Source organism: Mirounga leonina, unplaced genomic scaffold (genome assembly GCF_011800145.1).
Source record: "Mirounga leonina isolate KUSES-001 unplaced genomic scaffold, KU_Mleo_1.0 Mir_165, whole genome shotgun sequence".
NCBI classification, from domain to species: Eukaryota; Metazoa; Chordata; class Mammalia; order Carnivora; family Phocidae; genus Mirounga; species Mirounga leonina.
In genome coordinates this window covers 18,309,726-18,332,692 of record NW_023270415.1, presented here as the reverse complement: position 1 = coordinate 18,332,692, position 22,967 = coordinate 18,309,726, and the positions used below count along the sequence as shown (strand labels likewise).

Below are 22,967 nucleotides of genomic sequence, written 5' to 3'. Positions count from 1 at the left end.
TAAAAAACAAAAAGTAACAAGCCTCTCACTCTAAGGTCTCCACAAAATACGGTTAACAATTATTAAATTAACATGTTCATTTAATTAAATTTTGGAAGATCTCTCTTGAATTTATAGATACCTAAATTTCCCTTTAGTGTAACTTTTTTCTTTTCTTTTTTTAAAGTAGGCTCCACACCCAGCATGGAGCCCAACATGGGGCTCAAACTCATGACCCTGAGATTAAGACTTGAGCTGAGATCAAGAGTCTGACGTTTAACCGAGTCACCCAGGTGCTCCCCTTTAATCTAACACTTTAACATCCATTATAAATTCTAAAACTGATTTTATATAACCATAGTAATATTTTTAAACAATGGTAGTATGTATATTATGCCATAACTAAAATATCAGATTTATTAGATATAAGTATGCATTTAATCATTTCTAATTTTGTTCTACTATCTGATTAGACTGTAGTATCTTTAAATTGAAGAGTCAAAGATACTAAAAAGCTTTCTCTTGACAATGCCCTCCAAAGACCACCAGGAACACTACTGTGGTTCAACTAGTTGGGTTTATTTTTCACATGGCTACATCTGGCCAAACTTGGGGTTAGGGACTGATGTGAAATACCCAAAAAGGATCCAGCAGCAATATGAAGAAAACAATTTGAGTATGTCTGGATTTCAGAATAGAGTGCACGACAGGAGTGGGGGTTGGGGGGAAGGTTTAGTAGGTTTTTTAAATGATCATTACATCTATAGGAGAAAAGGTTGCTTTGAAAAAAGAGACCCTAGAGTGGGAGAACAGGACTGAAGACAGAATAGCAGAGAGTGATAACATATGTCCATGGCATGCAGGGAGGAGCCTTTGAAAGAGTCTTAGAAGAGAAGGGAGGAGGTGAACCAGAACAATGTTTCTCATTTCCCATCCTTCCAGAGATCTTTCCACCAAATGAAAAGTACTTAATCTTTTTTTCCTGGCAGATGACATCCACATCATCACTGTGCTTCCATGGGCACACCCAAATTTGAACAAATCCCTCTAAATGTTGTTAACAAGTAACTGGGAGGAGAGAGGAAGGTTGAGGGTTAGGGTACAGATAGAGTGAATACATAAAAGTCTGATAAGTCCTTCAGCAGCTTACATCATTAATGGTGATGAATAACACTAGCATAAATTAGATGGTCATTGGGTCATGCAAAATTGCCAGAACACTTGCTCAAACACCTTTGCCTCACACTCAGTATAGCAGTGGGAACGCAAGTCAGAATGTTAAAAGAATAATCTGAAATCTGCTCAAAGTTTGTAATAAATCACACTTATCTGAGTACTTCATTTGAGTAAAAATGTGCTGAAACCATCCTGTTTCAATTTATCCTATTTAAAACCACCCACTCCGTTTCAGGTCATCTGTACGGAGACCTAAAATTTCATCCCTGGGGAGGATTTTAAGCAGCTATTTAACCACCAGAGTCCGTGTCCTCCTAGTGAGAATATGCAGAAAAGAAAGCAGCATCCCACTAGTTTACGTGGGATTCCCTCTTGTCAACATGACATGCCATTCTTTCATATAAAACAGAACCTCTCTGAGGATATATGGCTTTTTACAAACCTATATTGGTTGCTATTATGTTCTTGGCATTTTCCGAGGTCTTTGGAAACTAAGTGTTGGTTTGCTTCCCGGAAATGAAGGTAAACTTTTGAATCCTAAAATCTGAGAGCCAACTTCAAGAAATGAGTCCCACTGCTAACATTTACTGAAAACTGGATCCCAATCCCAGTTAACAATCCTAACAGGAAGGCAATTAGGAGAGATTCAAGCTCAAGGAAAACAGGGTATTAACAGCACCAACTTCACAGGGCTGTGGTGATTAAATTTCACTTCCAAAGCAAAGCGCTCAGAACCGCGCCGAGCGCACACGCAATAAACGTTAACCATTAGCCAGCACCAAGCAAAGGAAAACTGCTCCAGGAGGCTTAGCCCAGCAGCGCAGAGCGGGTTGTTGGGGAGGGAAGGCACGCGGCAGAGCTGTGGGTGGCGGCCCCGTTAGGAAGCGTCAATGCGTCGTCAGGCAACCGGGTCTCCACAGCACCCATGGGCGGCTGTGGCTGCCGGGGCCCCAAAGTCCAGACCGCGTAACCGGGGCACCGCCCCCGAGCCACCATGCAGCGGCGAGACCCCTGGAACCCTCGTCCCCGGGAACCAGGCACCGCCCCCGGCCGAACTGCTGCGAGGCCCGGACCAGGATCCTGTACCTCGGATACCGCCCCCAACCCTGAAGCCCCGAGACCCCGACCTCAATCCTGTAACTTGGGCACCGCCCCTAGCCCGGCGTCCGAGAGACCTCACCCGGCAGAGAACCCCCGCCCTCCCAACCCCGTAAGTCCCGCTCCGCGGCCAGCGTGGCCGCCGTGAGACCTCCACACCCAGGGAGCCCCCGCCCCTGCCCCGGGGCCGCGAACCCAACCCTGGGACACCACCTCCCCCCGACCACACCCCGCCAGGCCCGCTTCCCACCAGTGGTGGACTAACGCTTACTCAAGAGAGCGGGCTTGCGTTGGGGAAGACGCACAGCGCCCAAGAGAAGAACTTCGCGGGCCAAAGAGGTGGCGACGGCCACCCAGCACGGGAACACTGTGACAAGCCGACCGGCCCTGCTCCGCCTCTTAAGCCGAGCCCTCCGCCCGCCCTTCCCCAACGGATGAACGCGGCCCCGCCCCCACTACGGCCGCGGGGGTAAGGTTGCGTGGTCGGGACGCCCCCTGTCGCCCCGGAGGCCGCAAAGCAGGCTCGCCTACACGTAGGTGGATACTCGGCCACCTGGTTGGTTGGTAAACCATGGGAAGTCATTCCCAGGCTAAATCGATTCTAGCCCCTCCAAACCTTCCAAGCCCCAGCCGGCATGGAGAGAAAAAAGGGTAGGGGTGGCAGTGAGAGAAAAAGTGTTGGCATGCCTCTCCTGTGTATTTCTCCTCTCCTAGAAGTCTGGTCAACATTCTGTCCTGGGTTTTTACTACTAATTTCAACATACTCGGTTCACTCCAATACTTAGTGGCCATGTGCCACCACTAGAAAAGAGATCTCTAGCTTCCCAAGAGAGTGGAACTAAGAATCCTTTATCCTAAATTACTTTGTAAGAGGGTTTTAAAAAATTTTCTTCAAACCGAAGTTAATGTCAAAACTGCAGGCAGGGGTGTGGATTCGATCATTCTAATGTTTTTATTTTAACTATTTGCCACACACCGTACTAGAAGTGGAGGACACAACTCAGAGCAGTGTCCTGAACTCTAAAGATTACAGTGGAAAGAAAAATTCCAAGTAAACAAATACATTATTAATGTAACAGTTATAGAACCACCTACAGACGTTTAGAGACACCTGAAAGGAATCATTCCTGGAGAGCGGAGGAAGTCAAGAAAGATTTCATGGTAGAGATCACTGAGCTGTGTTTTTAAAGATTAATTTGAGCTCCCAGGCCAAAACAAGACAACACAACCACCAGCGGAGAGTATTTAGGCAATGCTGACCACATATCCAAAGTTTAGGGGTGATTAAAGATGAAGTTGGAGAGGTGAGCTGTGATGCTATTCTTCCCCTTCTTCCTCGACTCCAGGCAAAAAAAAAAAAAAAGTTATTGAACATCTATGTTAGGTGTTAGGGATAAAACAAGGAACACAGAACTGGTTCCTAGGTTTTGGAGCTTAGAATCTAGCTGGGGAATGGAGGGGAAGCAATAAAACAAGCAAGTAAGTGAAATAATTAAGCATTGCACTAACTGTTGGTAGAAAAGTTGCTGAGATTAATTTGGCCTCGGGGACAGGAAGAGGTTTCACAGAGCTATGCTGAAGATTAAACCGTAAACTAATTTTAAGAATTGGGTACTGGTCATTTCAGAACACTAATAGCTCATATTATGCTGAAGATTAAACCGTAAACTAATTGTAAGAATCGGGTACTGGTCATTTCGCAACACTAACTAGTTCATACAGATATTAATTTTTACAAACACGACAAAAGACACGATCGTAGCCTCCCACGAGTTTCCACAGCTTCCTTGGAATGTCAGAGAACTCCCCTCTAGAGAAGCGTAGTGCCAAACCAAGAGGCCACAGAATTTTACGCATGTGCAGTGACTCATCTGGAAGTAAACTAGGATACCATGTTTATCTTCGTCTCAACCTGCGTCCAGAACTACTTATATCTCAAGTTTCTCACAAACATCCTTTTTTTTTAGGCTTTCAACAAACATTTTGTTTATGGTACCTACATCCACATAAAAACAGGTTTTTTTCCCATCGCAGGCTAAAGATCTACCCATTTTTAACATGGCGGAGGCCGAGCCTGCGCAGTACGAACAAAGAGGACGAGTCCCAGTTTCTGGCATAACGTTAACATGCCCTTCTTCCGGTGCGGAAGGCTATACCATTCTCATACCCAATCATCGTGTTTGTCCTTATTCACACATATAATTTTCTACGATAATATGTTCTCATTTCAACCACAAGAAGATTCCTCTGTCTCTATTATGTAACTGCTGTTTATATCGTGTCATCCCGGAAGCGCTCCCGCCATCCCCGAATGGTCTGTACCGACTTCACCTCCGGTTCTAGGTGTCATGGCTGCCTCGAGAGACTAGTACGAGTTTGCACCTGTGGTGGGAAGGGTCCGAAGCCCACACCCGGGAACCTAGCGAGGTAAAGTTGCGTCTTGGTTGTGGAGGCGACAACTTCTCCGATTCCTTGGCGATGGCGGCGTCCGGGAGTGGTATGGCTCAGAAAACCTGGGAATTGGCCAACAACATGCAGGAAGCCCAGAGTATCGATGAAATCTACAAATACGACAAGAAACAGCAGCAAGAAATACTGGCGGCGAAGCCCTGGACTAAGGAGTGAGGAGGTCCCTGGCGAGACGCAGGGGAGGGAAGGGGCGGCGGGACTTTAGGACACCCAGGGGGAGTGGGAGTGCAGAGGGTGGAGAGTTTGTGTTTTCATGGGCAGGGAGAAGAATATGCGCCCAAGAAATTTTGGTCCTTTTGTCTCCGCACGTAGAGCCAAAACCCCTCTCCTGGGGCTTGCTTCCACTCCCCTTTCTGTGTCTAACCCATTTGCCTCCAGAGGATGTAAGAGGAAAAGGACAAGCGATTCTCATTTCTCAGTATCTGTATTGTCATATATATGCTACACACCCTGCCTTAAGCCTTGTGTCGATTTACACCTTGCTAGGACCTTCAGCTTATCTCAGACTGGAGACTGCACCTGTCTTCAAAAACTAAATCAGCCCAGGTCTCTAAAATAACTATGAGCCATCTTTTAGAGATCTATAATTGATTGTTGATTGCTGATGTTTCAGAAACTAGGCTCCACCCAGTCTCCCAAAATGTTACTCCACCAGTTCTCAAGAGCTAGGAATTTTATCAACAAGAGTTTAAAGCTCTTTGCTCCTTAGCAAAAGCCCTGTGTCTCTGGGAATAATGACAAGTCAAGGGCTCTTTACCCACAGCATTGACTCTTTCCTGAAAGCCGATTGTGTTCCCTATAGAGTAAAAAGAGCATAGTCTGTCAAATGGAGAGGTAGAAAGGACAGCAGTGGTCAACATAAAACCATTCTCCCATCTTTCTCAGTCAGTATTCAGATTCAGCATGTTTATCAATTATTTAATATGGGCTGAGCACTGAACTAGGAATTTCCATATGTTATTTAATCTACATGACAGCCCAGTACTGTTTTCATTCTTTTGCAAATAAGAAAACAAGCGAATGTAAGTAACTTATTTCATGATCACACTGAGGCAGTGAACTTTTAAGTGAATAATAGACTGAAGTTCAACCTCATAACTGTCACTAGCTGACTGGCCCTAGGAATTTATGTATCTTCATTTTTTATCTGTAAAAAGGAATTAAGACCTACCTATTAGTAATGTCATAAAGATTAGATGAGATAATATATTAAAAAGGGCCTACAATGTATGTAATGGGAGCACAATAACTATCTTTTTTTTCCTTTTTCCCAGTAAATGAAGGAGCCAAGATCTTAATTCATGTCTTGACTCCCAAGACCAGGTCTCCATATTTTTCAGTTGTGGTTTAAATCTGTGGGCAGACATCTTAAAAAGGCTTCTCAGGAAAAAAAAAGGGGGGGGGGCGGGTAGGGGCTTCTCAGAGATATTGATTGACCACGTTATTAAAAACTGCTTGTCTGCTTACCTCTATAACAGATTATGCATTTAAGGTAGCTGTAGCCTATTAAATATTTGAAAACTGTCTGCTTGCTTTTTTGTGGCTCTGATTATATTCATCCTAGCTGTCTTGGGCTGCGTCAGTGAGACAGAAAACGTAATTTTATTCAAGAGTAGTTTAGTCACATCTACATATGACAAACTTTGAAACAGTGAAGCAGAAGTAAAGATATTAGAGCTACATTTTCAATTTTGAGGCTGATAGCACAGAAAGAAACAACACACTGTTATTTGAGAGTACTATAAAAGATGGGCTAAGGCTAATAACAGCTAGCACTTACAAAGTTTTAATATGTGTTAGGCAGTATGCTAAGCATTTTATATACATTATTTCACTTACTTTATTTCCTCCTCTAACAAATCTGAAATATTCCTACTTATAGATGAGGAAACTAAGGCACAGACATGAAGTGGTTGTCTCTAGGCTACAGCTAGCATGGCATGGCAGACTCAAATCTAAGCAGATGGATGTCAGAGCCCACATTTGGAACCATTAGGCGAGAAAGTTGGGCCTGAAAATCTTTAGGCACAACCATCCAAGTAGAGTCAGAATCAGAGATTTGGTGATTCCAAAATTAATTGAGAAAAAGTCTATTGAACTGGTCATGTAATTTCTATCTACTTGAATAGCATATTTAAAAAAATCATTTCATACTTTTCCCTTCCCCTAAAAGGAAATACTTTGCAGGACCCTGACATGTTTATCATTTCCTATCCCCTGCAGGAATTCTACTTCCTTTTTCTTTCCCATATTCTACACTCTTTCTCCCCTTCCCATCACTGTAAATTCCCTCAGTACTTGTTACCTTTACAAAAACTGGCTTTGAAATTGTGTTTATATAAGTTAATTACACTGTGCTTTTGTTTTGTAGTCACCATTACTTTAAGTACTGCAAAATCTCAGCATTGGCTCTACTGAAAATGGTGATGCATGCCAGATCAGGAGGCAACTTGGAAGTGATGGGCTTAATGCTGGGAAAGGTGGATGGTGAAACCATGATCATTATGGACAGTTTTGCTTTGCCTGTAGAGGGCACTGAAACCCGAGTAAATGCTCAGGCTGCTGCATATGAGTACATGGCTGCATATATAGAAAATGCCAAACAGGTAAAAATGTTTCTTAAAGTTCAGTAACTCTAAATTAAGAGTTTCGTCGTGACTCTTGAGTTTCTAAACTTAAAACTATCCTCTTTACATAAAGTTTATACTTTATTTTCCACAATTTCTATGTAAAATGTGTAAAAGGTTAGCATGGATTTTTTTTTTTTTAATAAGTTCTCATACTCAAGAGAGTAGATCTTAAAAGTTTTCATCATAAGAAAAAAAGTTGTACCTAATGTGTGGTGATGGATGTTAACTACATTTCTTGTGGTGATCATTTTGCAATATATACATATATTGAATCATTATGGTGTACACCTGAACGAATACAATATTATATATCCATATCTCATAAAAAAAATTTTTAATTCTCACACTCAGTATCAGATGTATGTTTAAAACCAAAAATTTGGAAACAACCTAAATGTTCCTGAGTATAAAACTGATTAAATAAATTATGGTATATCCATACAATGAACTGCAAGCCAGCCTTTAAGAAAAATAAAAATAAAAAGTAGTTATCTATATATTTTATGTACTTGGAACAAACTCCACAATATTGTGTTGAGTTGAAAAAGCAGAGTGTAGAGCACTGTATGTGGTATGCCATTGTGTGTGTTTCTCTTAATCTACATATATGCAAAGAATATGTCTGCAAGATAGGTATATAAGCAGCAGTTATAGTGGTTAACATCTGAGCTGAGAAACTGGATAGTTGAGGGGAACAAGTAGGAAGCAGACTGAATAACCTTACTGTACTTGTATCTTGTTAATTTTATGCCTGAAGTTTTAGGTATTATACTTTGGGTATTACCTAGTCAAAATAATCTTTTTTTAACCTGAAAGCAGCATATGCTATCCACTATTCTGCATGCTTTCATTTTACCATAATGTTATATAAGCAGACAAATGACAAGTATCTCTAAGATTAAACAGAATCCTCAATCTTCTTTGCCCTCTTTGTTAGGTTGGCCGCCTTGAAAATGCAATTGGCTGGTATCACAGCCATCCTGGCTATGGCTGCTGGCTCTCTGGGATTGATGTTAGTACGCAGATGCTCAATCAGCAGTTCCAGGAACCATTCGTAGCAGTAGTAGTAAGTATTTTTGCAACCAGTCTTAATTAAGTTCTTCATGAAGATTTATTAAAGCAGGTATACAGAGAAATAAAAACTGTAGAACAATCTGGTGTCATTATGCCTAGGATTGAATCTGAATTCCACCTCTTAGAAGCTGGGACTTCGAACAAGTTACTTAACCACTCTGCAACTCTTCCCCCACTCTGTAAGATCAGGGTGATCACAGCACCTATGTCTCAGTTCCCTGCACATAGTAGACATTAAATAATGTTGACTGAATTGAGTAAGTCAGAAATTGCTAGAGCAGCTCTTGCTATGCTCAGTGTGGTTTAGATGCAATCCAGGTTACTATGAGAAAGGTAGAAATTGTTCATCTAGTAAAAGGAAACTTTTGAAAAAGAGATGAGCAAATCTTTAACATTCTTAAAATGGTATAATAACTGATCTAATTTCTAAATTAACTATGAGAATTCTATACTTACCCACTTTATTCAGCTTTTATGTTATTTGGTTTGGTTATTTTTTTCCAATTATTTTTTCCTATTTGGTTATTTTATTCAGTATTTGTGTGCATGCATGCATAGTCTTATATATACATATGTATTTCTAAGTTTAACGTTTAAACAAATGGAAGTATATAACAGTTTTATAACCAGCAGATAGTAAATATATCTTTCTTGTAGATTGACCCAACAAGAACAATATCTGCAGGAAAAGTGAATCTTGGAGCCTTTAGGACATACCCAAAGGTAATTTTTAAAATTCAAAGCCCTTACAATTTTTTAAATGACTTATTTTTAAAGTCATGTTATGGTTAATATCTTGTTTTGTCCTAAAACAATTTGATAATATTTACAGAATAGCAGTCAACCAACACAAATTGTCTTTAGCAAAAGACAATACGTTTGTGCTATATATTGCTAAGAAAGCAGTTTTCATTTGTTAATAAGTATCTGTGTGCCCATGGCATTCTGACAGGTACTAGACAACAAGCTAAATACATCTTTTTCCTTCCCCGCAATCTGAAATAGATATTAGCATACGTGTACATCCCCTAAGGACAAGAAAAATGAATCTATAAACCAGATCCAACCATCAGCCATCAAATGGGGTTGAGGGAGAGTATGAGCAATATACTTTTTTTACTGGAATATTTAAGTTCAATATGTGGCTCCCCAGAATTAATGTTTCTATAAATGGAAAGCTGCATAGAACATATGTTTTTTCTGCATGTGTGTGTGTGTGTGTTTTAATCTTCTATTTTCATTTTTGTTGAGGGCTACAAACCCCCTGATGAAGGACCTTCTGAGTACCAGACTATCCCACTTAATAAAATAGAAGACTTTGGTGTACATTGCAAACAGTAAGTAATTTTAAAATGTATCTCATACCACAAACATCGTAAGAAACCTTAGTCCAAGCCCCTAATTTTACAGATGAGAATAAAGTTTCAGATGAAATGCATTTCATAATCTCTTTTAAAATTGTAGTAAGAATATAAAATTTAGGATAATGTTTGAATTCTTTATTAATAATTGTTCTAACCTGTTATTTGTCTTTCACACAACTATACATATTATCAAAGTACAAGGTACTTAGCCCATTGATGAAATTAACAATTGAAAGAAGTTGTAGTCAGAGCCAGCCTGACACAAGCATGTCTGCAAGCTCTCAAAGTACCCAAGTTTCTTTCATTCATTCATTCATTCATTCATTCATTTAAGAGAGCGCAAGAGCAGGGGGGAGGGGCAGAGGGAGAAGCAGGACCCCCTGACCAAGCAGGGAGCCTAACACAGGGCTCTGTCCCAGGACCCCGAGATCATGACCTGAGCTGAAGGAAGCCACTTAACCGAATGAGCCACCCAGGCACTTCTTAAGTCCCATTTAGTAAAACTTCATCCTAAACATTTTCACTCCAAATTTTAAAGAAGCCATACTAAAACCAGTGAATTATATACTTCTTTTTTTTTTTTTTAAGATTTTTTTTTTTTTTTAATTTGAGAGAGAGAATGAGAGAGAGCACATGAGAGGGGGGAGGGTCAGAGGGAGAAGCAGACTCCCTGCTCAGCAGGGAGCCTGATGTGGGACTCCAGGATCATGACCTGAGCCAAAGGCAGTCGCTTAACCAACTGAGCCACCCAGGCGCCCGAATTATATACTTCTTTAAAATAGTGAATGTTGAAGTATATGAATTACATCTCAAGTTTTAAAAGTATTAAAGAAGCCAATAAAAACAGTTTTCTCCTTCTGAATATATCTTGCCATGTAACATTGACCAACCCACCACATTCTGGAGCCTGAACCAAAGCACTAGCCTTCTAACTAGTCTTCCAGCTTCTTCCGTTTACCCCTTTAAAGTTCTTTTGTCAGCCAAATTGATTCTGTTAAAATGTAAGTCAGATCATATTCCTTCTCCAGAATGATTTCCTGTATCACCAAAAATAAGACCCATAGTCCTTATGATGGACTACACAGCCCTATGTGATCTGACCCTTACTATCTCTGAGCTCATCTCCTATCACTAAACCTTTGCTCTCTCCAGTCCAGCCATAGTGGTGTCCTTATGGTTGTCAGATGCGCCAGGCAGCTTTTTGCCTCGGGGCCTTTGCATCTGCTGTTCCTTCTGCTGGGAAAATTGTTCCTTATTTCCATGTGGCTCACTAACTACTTCAGTCATGGAGGATCTGTTTTAGGGTCACTTAACAGAGAGAATGTTCACTGGTCACCCTAATATAACACCTTCCAGTCAGCTACTCTGTGTCTCAGTTTCCCTGCTTTATTTTTCTTATCACTTACCACCATCTGATATGTTTCTGTTTCCTTGTTATTGATCCCATTAGAATGTGAACTTCATGACAGTAGACTTAATTCATTGCTGTATCCTAACATTTAAATCAGACATGGCACATAGAAGGGTGGGCATCCACCCCCACCAAAAAAAGTTACCTAAATGATTATCTAGAGTCCTCTTTTCTCCATACCTCCTAAACAAACTTCTAGGACTACCTTGACTACCCATGTGCTACTACTGCTATTATTCTTCTGTTCAGAAATTCTTAGAAAATTCTAGAATTTCTAAAATTGAGCTTTAAAATATATCAGTCATCCCTGACATACTTCTGGGGGCGGGGGGAAGATTCTTTTTTATTTTCAGTTAGAGGCTTGGGATTAAATCACATAATTTACCCTATTGGAAAAAATTTTTAAAAAGAAAAAAATTTAAACCATTCCAGTTTGAGAGAATTCCTCCTAAGCCTGGAAACACCTTTGCTGTGATACTTTATCAGAGTAATAGTCAATTTTTTTTTCATTTATATTGAGTTATAGCGGTAGAAAAATCTTATACCTTTAATACCTACACTACTTTGTTCACTACCAACAGCAGCTTTTGAAAGAACAAAGACTGAGGCAGTCTGTGCTTTCTGTATCCAAACAAACCTACATTTCCTATTTTACTAAAATACGAGCCCATCAGAGAAGAATAGCCACTTTCTAGCTATCTACATTGCTAGAGCCTAGAATTTTGAATCTGGAATTGCTTGGATATTCAAAGATGTTCTCTTAGGATCAATTCCTAAATAAGAGAGAATAAACTCTTTCCTAGGGCAAATAAGGGGCTTAATTTATTTTTGTTTAAAATCTTTAATGAAATATAGTGCCAGGTTGAAAGAGCAGGGATTTGGGGCAGGCTGCTTATAGATTCATTTCCTAAATTATTTGGTGATGAAGTATTATGTGCGGTTTATATTGGTCTTTTTTCTTTCCTACCTTAAATCCCATATCATATTGTACACCCAAAGTCTGTTTAAAACATAGAATATAATGTAGATATTAAATGTTTTTAACATTGAAGAACCTTAGTGAAAATAGGACACAAAGTGTTTTTTTTTTTTTAAGTTAGCTTGTATGTTGTCAGTGTTATGCAGGAACATGGTTTAAAGAGTAAAATGGTTCAATGAAACTTATGAAAAACAACAATTTTGTACCATTCCCTTTCCCATCCCCCCAGAGGCAGTCACTTAAACTACTATAGTTATTCCTGTAAGTATTTACCACATCTCTTCCAACAACGTGCTGATAGTGCTACTTCTTGATTTTCAGTTCTAGGCAGTATCTATTATTGACTTCCTGTACAGAAGATGAGGATTTAGCTCCACAAGTAATTTTGAATGTTCTTCTTGTTTTCAACTCTGCTACTGAGATTTGCAGCTAATCACTACATGTTAGACAAAAAATTTCATTGCATCAACCTATGGAATTAAAACAGTAATTACATTAAGGTGATCCATAAATTTTAAAACATAAACTCTATTCTAGAACTTCGTTTGAGTTCCCTTATTTTCCATCCTTTATAAATCCAAATATCTATTGCTAAATTCACCCTCTCGTCTCTTTTTTCCTCAAGTATCAGAGATACAACCCCCTCCTTTCTAAAGCTGACTTTTTTTTTTTTTTAGATTTATTTATTTATTTATTCATTTGAGAGAGAGAGAATGAGAGACAGAGAGCCTGAGAGGGAGGAGGGTCAGAGGGAGAAGCAGACTCCCTGCCGAGCAGGGAGCCCGATGCGGGACTCGATCCCGGGACTCCAGGATCATGACCTGAGCCGAAGGCAGTCGCTTAACCAACTGAGCCACCCAGGCGCCCCTAAAGCTGACTTTCTACTTGAGCCCCTCATCCCCTCCCCATACCTAATTCCCTTACTCCTGGGACCTCACTTGTTAAATACTCTCTTAAATGTCTACAGTGTACATGTAAAAATAAAACTGTGAGGTTTTTGATAATAGATACAACTTTTCATATCCTTTCTCTGCCACTTACTAGCTATGTGGCTTTGAGTAAGGTCTTTTCTTTCTGAACGTTTGTCTATAGACTGGGAATAATAAATGCTTTCTGCGTATGGTTATAGGAAAGACTAAATGAGAATGTATGTAAAGCACCCAGGATATAATAGGCACTCAAGAAATACACTGTTCCACTTCCACATTTCATTAGCCATGTCCTACCCATCTTCAGATCTGCATAGGTATCTTAATTTTGAAAAGACCCTCACTTAATTCTGATGTCCTTAAATTCTTATTCTTTTTTATTTCTTCACTCACTCCTGAATTGAATCAACAAGCATTTCTTATTGTGTCCACATGTCTTTATCTTTTGCACCACTAACCTGCGTTTGAGACTTTCTTTGCATCTGCTGCACTGCAGTTGTATCCTTTGTGGTCTCCCTGCCTACAGTTCCTCTGAAACACATCCTATCACAAGCCAGCTTTCTTCAAACACCTCTTTGGCCCAATCATTGCTCTGCTCAAACATCTTCCATGAGTCCCCACTACCTAGAAGATAAAGTTTAAATTTCTTTTTTTAAGTTTTTATTAAGTTTTATTAGCTAACATACAGTGTAATATTAGTTTCGGATGTATAATACAGTGATTCAACATTTCCATACAACACCTGGTGCTCATCACAAGTGCACTCCTTAATTCCCATCACCTATATAAGCCATTCCCCCACCCATGAAGTTTAAATTTCATAACCCTTCATGTAATATCTTCCACCAAATAGACCCCAACAAAGCCTTCTAGGTTCCCCTCACATAATTATTCTGCTTTTGCTTAACTGTCCAGACAAAGTGATTTACTTACTATTCCTTTCATGACTTTCCTGTTTGTGAGTCAATGCTCCCTGCCTAATGCCCTCCTTGCTGTCTACATAAACACACCATAGACTCATGTAAGGGTTACTGTCAGGCCTGCCTTCTCCCTGGGGCTTCTCAGGCAATTCTTCTACACTGAGAGTATTCATTATCTCTAATATTTAATTGGTGATGATTAATTTTATATACTCACTATAGCATCACTTACTGTTATTCAGTATATATCATTATATTTAATTTTTTGTGGCTTCATACCACATCTCCCCTAAAAATAGTAATAAGCTCCTTAAGATAAAAAAGTCCCTTGTGTTTCTTTGTATCTACTGATGTACAGAACCTAAGGAGGTATTCAAATATTTATTACTTCAAAAATACATGTTTTTCGTACATTTAACCAAATATTTCTTGCGCCTCACTGATTACAAATTAGGCACCTTTATAGGCAGTATTTTTTTTAGGCACTCTAAGGATTCTATTTTAAGGTTTGCTTTCCAAAAAAGCAATAGGCCCTAATTAGGGGATTAGAAAGGAAGAAATGGGAAATCCACATGTCATTCTCAGTATTTTTAAAAGCCTATCAAAAATTGTCATTGACCATAGAGAAGCAGTTCATTAAGTTTATGTGCTATTGGCTAGAATTTATGAACTCGGTAACATGGATAAACATATGTCATTCAGAAGTTCTGACTGGTTGTGGATAAGTTGTGGGGAATTTCTGGGCTCTACAGTGGGAAGAAATACAACACAAGAAAGTTTGGTTAACAGAAGATTTGAAACCACACCTCTGAAGAGTAAGGAAACCATGGTTACCTATTGTTCTATTGGATTAAAAACTAAAACATAACTGTTTGGATATAAAATGTAATTCACTTAAATTTGGCCATAACTTTTATATGATATGGTTGAATTTTTTTTTTAACTTACATATTTGTCCTTTTGTTTCATAGATACTATGCCTTAGAAGTCTCATATTTCAAATCCTCATTGGATCGCAAATTGCTTGAGCTTTTGTGGAATAAATACTGGGTGAATACGCTGAGTTCCTCTAGTTTGCTTACTGTAAGTACTGTATTCCCAAGGGATGCATATGAATTTTATCTAAGCTACATAAGTTGTTTAATATCTGAAACTCTTTTTCATGGGAAGGCTATACCTGACTTGGCCAAGACACCAGGGCTGGGCTCAGATTCTGCACATGACCAGAGCTGAATTGGGATACTAGGCCAAGCCAAGATCTATGTCATGTACCATTGAGACCAAGTCCAAGTGACAAATACAAGTGGCCAGATGAGGGTGAAATCTGCACTGCCTTAAAGAGACTTACAGAGAGAAAAATACAAATATTGTTTTTTGTTGTGTCAGGTGTCTCAGGGAGGACCCCAGTTACAGGTGACAGGAGACCCAACCAAACTGGCCTAAACAAAAAAGAGAATCTTTTAAGCTACAAAGTCCAGGAGTAGGGCTTACTTCAGGCATAGCAAGTTTGCACTGAAACAATATTATGAGGTCTTGGTCTTTGTCTCAGCTTTGATTTCGTATCAGTTGGCTTCAGTTTTGGGCTTCATATGAAAACAAGATGGCAGGGGCGCCTCGGTGGCGCCTGCCTTTAAGCGTCCAACTCTTGGTTTTGGCTCAGGTCCTGATCTCAGAATCATGAAATTGAGCCCAGTGTCGGGGCTCTGCACTCAGCGCAGAGTCTGATTGGGATTCTATCTCCCTCTCCCTCTACCCCTCCCGCTTATGCTCTCTCTAAAATAAATAAATCTTTAAAAAAAAAGGGGGGGTTGTGGGGGGAGGAAAAGAAAACAAGATGGCAGCATTAACTTCAGGCCTCCCAGCCTCCCATTTTCACATTCAAAAGAGAAGATCAAGATACACATACGCGTAACTCCAGGCAAAACCTCATTGTGTCTGAGCTTTGTTTAGGTTGCATGCCCATCCTTAAACCTGCTATAGGCCAAGGGAATGAACACCATGAGTAGCTGTATCAGGGCAAGTACTTCACTGCTGGGCTGGGCTAGAAAAAACTCAGGAGCATGTGGACTAAGAATTAGGAAGGGCTGTCCCCAGAAGGAAGTCAGAATATCATTAACTTTAAGTAGCAGATACTGGGCAGCAAAAAGTAAGATAAAATAAATTACCGAATTTTTTCTAATGTATCATTAAAACCTAACATACTTAGAAGGATATTTATTTTACAGGCTTCTATCTAGAGCTTAGTCAGGGACAGTTGTGTGTCGTGTTTTTTTTTTCTTTTTTTAAAGTAGGCCACCTCACATAGTACAGAATAGCATAATGGTTAGAACCACAAAATTTGGTATAAGATAAACTCAGTTCAAAAACAACTCTGGAACTTTACTAGCTGTGTGTGACCTTCAGAAAGTTATTTAATGAGACTGAGCCTTTTCTTGAGTTTAGTGATAATAGTACCTACATCATTAAGTACCATGAGAATTAAATGAAATTCTTTATATAAATCAGTTAACAAAGTGCCTGGCATATAATAAAGCCTCAGTAAGTTATTATTTTTTGTTTGGTTCATTTGTTTGTTCATAGAGCATATTTTCTATGATTTTATTGGGTTTTTTTAAAGATTTTATTTAGAGAGAGAGAGAGCCTGAGCAGGGGCAGAGGGAGAGAGAGAGAATCCCAAGCGGACCCCCTGCTGAGCTCAGATCCCAACAGAGGGCTCAGTCCCACAACCCTGAGATCATGACCCAAGCTGAAACCAAAAGTTGGACACTTCACTGACTGAGCCACCCAGGCAGCCCTTTCTGTGATTTTAAATAGAGTTCTGGCAGCCTTTCTGTTCTTATTTTGTAACCTCAACAGTCAGAAGTAGCAAATTAGAAGGATGGAAAGTGATCATTATAGCAAACATTAAGTGCTTCCTTTGTGCCATATACTGCTAAATGCTTTGTATGAGTTGTTTCCTTAGAGGCAAGTATACTAATGAGAACCAGAAGTGACACATGATGGCAGAGGGAGAAAACACTAAGACCAGAGCAGTCTGAACCTTTGTGTAAAGGCAAACAGCTCTACCTACTCAGCCTATGGCTCTCCCTATTTTCTAGCATTGCATATATTGAGGACATTAATAATCAAGAAAAGGTTAAATTATATTTTCTTCTTTTTTGTGGTTGTATATATGGTACATTGTAGCATTTTAAGAAAAAATTTATAGGACTCCTGAGTGGCTCAGTCGGTTAAGCATCTGCCTTCGGCTCGGGTCACGATCCCGGGGTCCTGGGATTGAGCCCCTCATTGGGCTCCCTGCTCAGCAGGGAGTCTGCGTCTCCTCTCTTTCTGCCCCTCCCCCCCTTATGCTCCCTCTCTGTCTCTCAAATAAACCAAATAAATCTTAAAAAAAGAAAAGAAAAAATCTATAAATGTATGTTCAACGCATCTCTTTCTCCAGCTAAAGCATATAACCTAAAAGCTACCAGAAAAAAGTTTTCTGATTTAAGAAATTAGTTCCCTCTTCATTCTCTGTGTGTTTAAAATGTAATTGATGTCATTTTATTTCATTTTAATAGTATAACCTGTTCCTGCCATCTTACATTTTTATGGCTTGAGCTAAATCTTCCAAATGTGAAGTGGTCTTACAAACCTTAAGCTTTTCTTCAAATCTGTAGAGGGGAAAACGTCTTGGTGTCCTAAACCATTTAGATCCAGACAAAGTGAATATAATTGCATCTTTAAAAAATATCATTTTAGGGCACCTGGGTGGCTCAGTTGGTTAAGCATCTGCCTTTGGCTCAGGTCATGATCCCATAGTCCTGGGATCGAGTCCCACATCGGGCTCCCTGCTCAGCCAGGAGTCTGCTTCTCTCTCTCCTTCTGCCTCTGCCTCTCCCCCCCTCACCTGTGCACGCTCTTTCTCAAAATAAATAAATAAAATATATTTTTTTTAAATATCATCAGTTTATAAAATCATTGGAAGAGCTGGTAGCATTGTAAAGGCCCCTCTGTAGTGAGTATGATGACAGCAAATAACTTTTCATGTTTGGTGATTGAACATGTACACTGTCTTACAGATTGAGTAAATAGAGTAATGTACTAATTGTTGCCAAGTCATTTGTTTAATCTTCACTCTCTTCTTTTGAAGATAAGGGAAAGAAATGGAACATATACTTCATAACTCATCTTAGTGAAAAGTTGTTTTGTATTTTAGACTACAACATTTTAAAAAAGATAACCCATAAAAATGCTTAAATGTTTAATGCTTAAGTGTACATATGTAACTGTTAAAGTTTTTCTTTTTAAAAAATATGAAATATTAAGGGACAAATAGTATATGTAGTATTACAGCTTAACAAATATAGGTGTGTGTGCAAGCATATAGCAATACTCTAAAATATAACTGTGGTTATAGCTAAGTGGAGGGATTATGGGTGTTTCCTTTCCTCTTTATTTTGCTCTACATTTTCCAAATTGTCTGTAGTAACTATTAACTTTATAATCAGAAAACCTAAGACAAATGTTATTTTTATTTATTTTTGGGGTTTTTTTTTTTTGCAGGGTCAGGGGAAGTGTTCTTTTTTATTTTTTTTAAGATTTTATTTATTTATTTCAGAGACAGAGACAGGGAGCAGAGAGAGTGAGAGAGAGCACAAGAAGAGGTAGAGGCAGAGGGAGAAGCAGACTCCCCACTGAGCAGGGAGCCCAATGTGGGACTTGATCCCGGGACTCCAGGATCATGACCTGAGCCAAAGGCAGTCGCCTAACCAACTGAGCCACCCAGGTGCCCCGATAAATGTTGGTATTAAATGCTGAAATTTCAACAAGAACAAATAATAAAATTAGCTAACAATTATTAAGGCTTTACCAGGTGCTATGGACAGTCCTAAGAGCTTTATATAAGTTACTCCATATACATTATTTAATTTAGTCTTCATAATAGCCTTAATGTAGAAATTATCACTGTCCTCTGCCCCATTTTCAAAAGATGACTTAAAGGCACAGAAAAGTAAGGGAGTTTTCCCAAGGCCTCCCAGCTCATCTGCAGCAGAGCCAAAACTGAGACTCAGGCCTGTGTACTTCAAAGCCTCTCATAATAACAAGTATTAGATTTAATGAGTCAAAAAGAAGAATTCCAAATTTAACCTTGAAATTTTAAAGGGGGGAAAACTCTACACTTGAACTGCTTGAACTTTAGAGTCAGTTTTTACAAGTAAATTTGATTTCTTACTTCAGTGGTGGAATTCTCTGTAAATGAAATGTTCTAAATAGAAAAAAATTTACATTAAAATATATGTATATATGCACACACACACTGACACAATACCATTTTACCTACAGAATGCAGACTATACCACTGGTCAAGTCTTTGATTTATCTGAAAAATTAGAACAGTCAGAAGCCCAGCTGGGACGAGGGAGTTTCATGTTGGGTTTAGAAACACATGACAGAAAGTCAGAAGACAAACTTGCCAAAGCTACAAGAGACAGGTAAGAGCTAATCTATTCCTACCCCTAACCAGTTCTTTTTGTTTCAAAATTTGCACATTATAATAGGATTTAAATTCCTTATGTTTCACCTTACTTACAACTTAGAATGGTACCTGAATATTAATTTCTTGGGACCTTTAAGAGTTGTCAAATGCAAATTTTAGCTTAGAAAATTTAGGTTAAAACATTAAAAGCTTAAAGATCTAGGTAATGTAATGAAAAACTCCCAGTCATCTTTTCTAGATCTAGCTAGAAAGTGTACTAAAGAAAACCAATCCATCACTGGATCTTTAAAAAAAAAACTTCTGCAAAAGAACATCCAAATCTATTCTAACTTAATCATCTTTTGAGGGATTATGTTAAGATTTCTTAAATTTATCAAACTTCACATTTTTATGAAGTTTTAAACCCCTAAATATCACAAAAATGATTGCATCTCTCTTAAGTTATTCTTCTGAAATTATCCTTAATACAGTAATTTAGTATCCCAAATTTCACTACCAAGAATTTGTTAGAAACAAACTTGGAATGTGTTCTCTGATAACTTATGAAATAATCAGGCAGCCCTTCAGATGCATAGAGGATTGGGAAGACTACCTAAATAGCATGTACTTTCACAAAAGTTTGAACTTTAATGTGATAATTAGGGGCAGAGAGTAAGGGAAAATTATGTTGACATCTATATAAACTGATACCTTGGTATCTATCTTAAGAAAAACCAGACTGGTCAACAGGAAAGAAAAGGGAGAAGGGAAGGTAAAGTGTGTTAGGAGCAGAAGCCATCTTGGGTTAAATTATCTTATTCTGTTCCATGGGTTTTTAGAAAGTATAGAGCTAGTGGCCTGGATAAAATTAAATCTTTCTTCAATATTAGGTCTCATTTTTGGTACCTGCACTGAGTGTATGTTTTTGCTCATCTATCTTTGTATCATTTGTGATTTACAATTTTATCTATATCTACACCTCAGTTTCTTAGCAAGCAAAAATTTCACAATGGTAATGTCTCCAATTATATAAGAAGAAAAGTAGGATGGACAAAAGTAGTAGTACACAAGTAGAGAATTTACCTTTTTGGGTAACTTTATAAGAATTGTATCTCTTCTAAATATTGTGGGGTTTTATTGTTGTTTGCTTTTTATTTTTTATCAGTTCTAAAATCTAAGTCCTTTACCCACTGACTTTGACTTTTAATTGTTTGAAGGTTGTGATTATTTCAGGAAAAAGCACAGGATTCTTTAAAATCTCTTTTTTAATAATTCTAAGTAATAAATGATAAGATTTTAATGTAAGATCAGAATCAGTCTATAATGATGAAGTATATATAATTCAGTCACCTTCCAGAATAGAACTTTTCCCAAAACTGTTGATAAGTAACTGTTAATATTAGATTTTATACTGCTCTCTTGTGAAGGTTCTAGTAAGTATAGTTGACCCTCGAACAATGTGGGTTTGAACTGTATGGGTCCGCTTATATGTGGGGTTTTTTCCTATAAATACAGTACAGTAATGTAAATGTAGATTTTCTTAACACTTCTCTCTAGCTTAGTTTGTTGTAAGAATACAGTATATAATGTAATATACAAAATACGTGTTAATCAGTTGTTTATGTTATTGTTAAGCTTCCCATTAACACTAGGCAATTAGTAGTTAAGTTTTGGGGGAGTCAGAAGTTATATGTGAATTTTCAACTGTGTGGAAGATTTGGTACCCTTAACTCCCACATTGTTCAAGGATCAACTGTAATGAAATGGTTAAAAGACATGCAGAAAGCTAAAAATCACAAGAGTAAACTGTAAATTGTGGTTTGTGGAGTATGAATAGAACTGAAAATCATTATTGGGGGTATAAGGATGGAAATGGGGGGAGGGAACTTGCATGTTCAAAACAGTTTCCAGTTCTTATGACATTTTATGATGTGTTTTTTCTTTACAGCTGTAAAACTACCATAGAAGCTATCCATGGATTGATGTCTCAGGTTATTAAGGATAAACTGTTTAATCAAATTAACATCTCTTAAACAATCACTAAGTAGTACTTTTGACTGAAAGCCAGTATGAGAAAAATACTCAAGTAACACTTCAAAACCAGTTACCAAATACCTGATTAGAAGTATAAGGTGCTCTGAAGTGTCCTGAATATTAACATTGTGTAATAAAACTCTTTAAAATGAAATTGTTCTTTTGTTATTTTGTGGGAGCAGTTACATTATTTTTCTAGGATCCTTTAATGTTCTAGAATATAAGAGAAAGAAATATTTATTGGAACCTTTATTTTTTAAATTTAAATCTAAATCGAAGAATTTCAGCACTTCACTTGCCATACTGATTATCAGAGCCACTTTTCAATTCGCCTATACCTTCTTTGGTAGTCCACTAGTAAAAATATAATTTAACATAACGTTTTTATGTTCTTATGAAATGTTAACCATGTCACACCTTAAGTTATTTTCTTGAAAATTAAATAACTTAAGACAGAGCCTAACATAGGTTATCTAGTCATTCAAATATTTACCAAGTACCTTTACTGAATAGGCCAAATTTTACTTTGCAGATATTCTGAACAAGATAGACAAGGCCACTTCCTGTCCTCACAGAACCTACTTGGAGGCTAAAGCTAAGTTAACAAGAACCTATGTATACTAGTATGAAGGGAGATATAGTGTGCTGGGAAACTGAGGAGGAACATTTACACCAGGGAGGAGTTACCCAGGTAGGCTTCCTGAAAGAGTGACCTGACATAAAGCTGAAATTTGAAAGATAGGAGGACTAGCCAGAAAAGCATAATGGGAATGCAAGTTTATAAGCAGAGTACGGCAACATGTAGAAGGCCAGAGGTAGAGAGCATGAACCTAGTACCCTCAAGAACTGATACTCAGTTAGACCTGAGAGCGTCCAGTTGGACATGAGAAGTAGCAAAAGATGACTTTTAATAGGTAAGATGAGGGTAGATCCTGCAGAGGCACTTTGGACTTTATCCTAACAGCAATGCAGAGTTAAGAGTTTTAAACAACAGAAACTGATGTTTCTAAGAGCACTGTTAAGAGATCTGGGGGTGAGGCCTGGCTGAAAGCAAATGAAATGACTTGTAGAAAATGAAGAGTGAAAAGACAAGACAAATCATGGAAACATCAAATACAAAAATCTGCAGAGGAAGAGACCATAGGAGCAGAAAAGAAACTTTAAGAAGTAATTTACCAGTGACTTGACATGCTGCCAAGAGGTCAAGGAAAACAACGCCTAAAAGTTTTCCATTAGATTTAGCAATGAAGTAGTCTTTGGTAAGATGAGGAAGCCCATTAACATTAGTATCCAAATACATTCTTCGACAGTTGATATATTAGCATTTTGGTCTCGTTTTGTAAACTTTTAATTTTTTTTTTTAAGTAACCTCTGCACCCAATGTGGGGCTTGAACTCATGTCCCTGAGATCAAGAATCATGCTTTACCAACTAAGCCAGCCAGGAG

At 38.5% G+C, this 22,967-nt stretch overlaps 2 protein-coding genes across 4 annotated transcripts in view; one reads left to right on the top strand and one right to left on the bottom strand.

Moving 5' to 3' along the window:
* CSPP1 (centrosome and spindle pole associated protein 1) overlaps nt 1-2,647 on the bottom strand; it is a 160,680-nt gene extending 158,033 nt beyond the window's left edge. The window contains exon 1 of the mRNA XM_035011283.1: nt 2,525-2,647. The gene's annotated coding sequence lies outside the window, so the exon portion shown is untranslated. The remainder of the gene's footprint in view (nt 1-2,524) is intronic.
* Nucleotides 2,648-4,402: 1,755 nt separating this feature from the next.
* Nucleotides 4,403-21,675, top strand: COPS5 (COP9 signalosome subunit 5). Of its 3 annotated transcripts, none has more exons than XM_035011276.1 (8): nt 4,403-4,680; nt 7,094-7,328; nt 8,290-8,418; nt 9,084-9,149; nt 9,678-9,763; nt 15,001-15,112; nt 19,355-19,503; nt 21,436-21,675. In XM_035011276.1, the coding sequence occupies exons 1-8, from the start codon at nt 4,565-4,567 to the stop codon at nt 21,518-21,520; spliced, it is 978 nt and encodes a 325-aa protein (XP_034867167.1). In that variant the 5' UTR covers nt 4,403-4,564; the 3' UTR covers nt 21,521-21,675. The 3 variants fall into 3 exon arrangements, with proteins under 3 accessions (XP_034867167.1, XP_034867166.1, XP_034867168.1); XM_035011275.1 differs by having other exon boundaries at nt 4,407-4,874; XM_035011277.1 differs by lacking the exon at nt 4,403-4,680 and adding an exon at nt 4,795-4,882.
* Nucleotides 21,676-22,967: the final 1,292 nt, after the last annotated feature.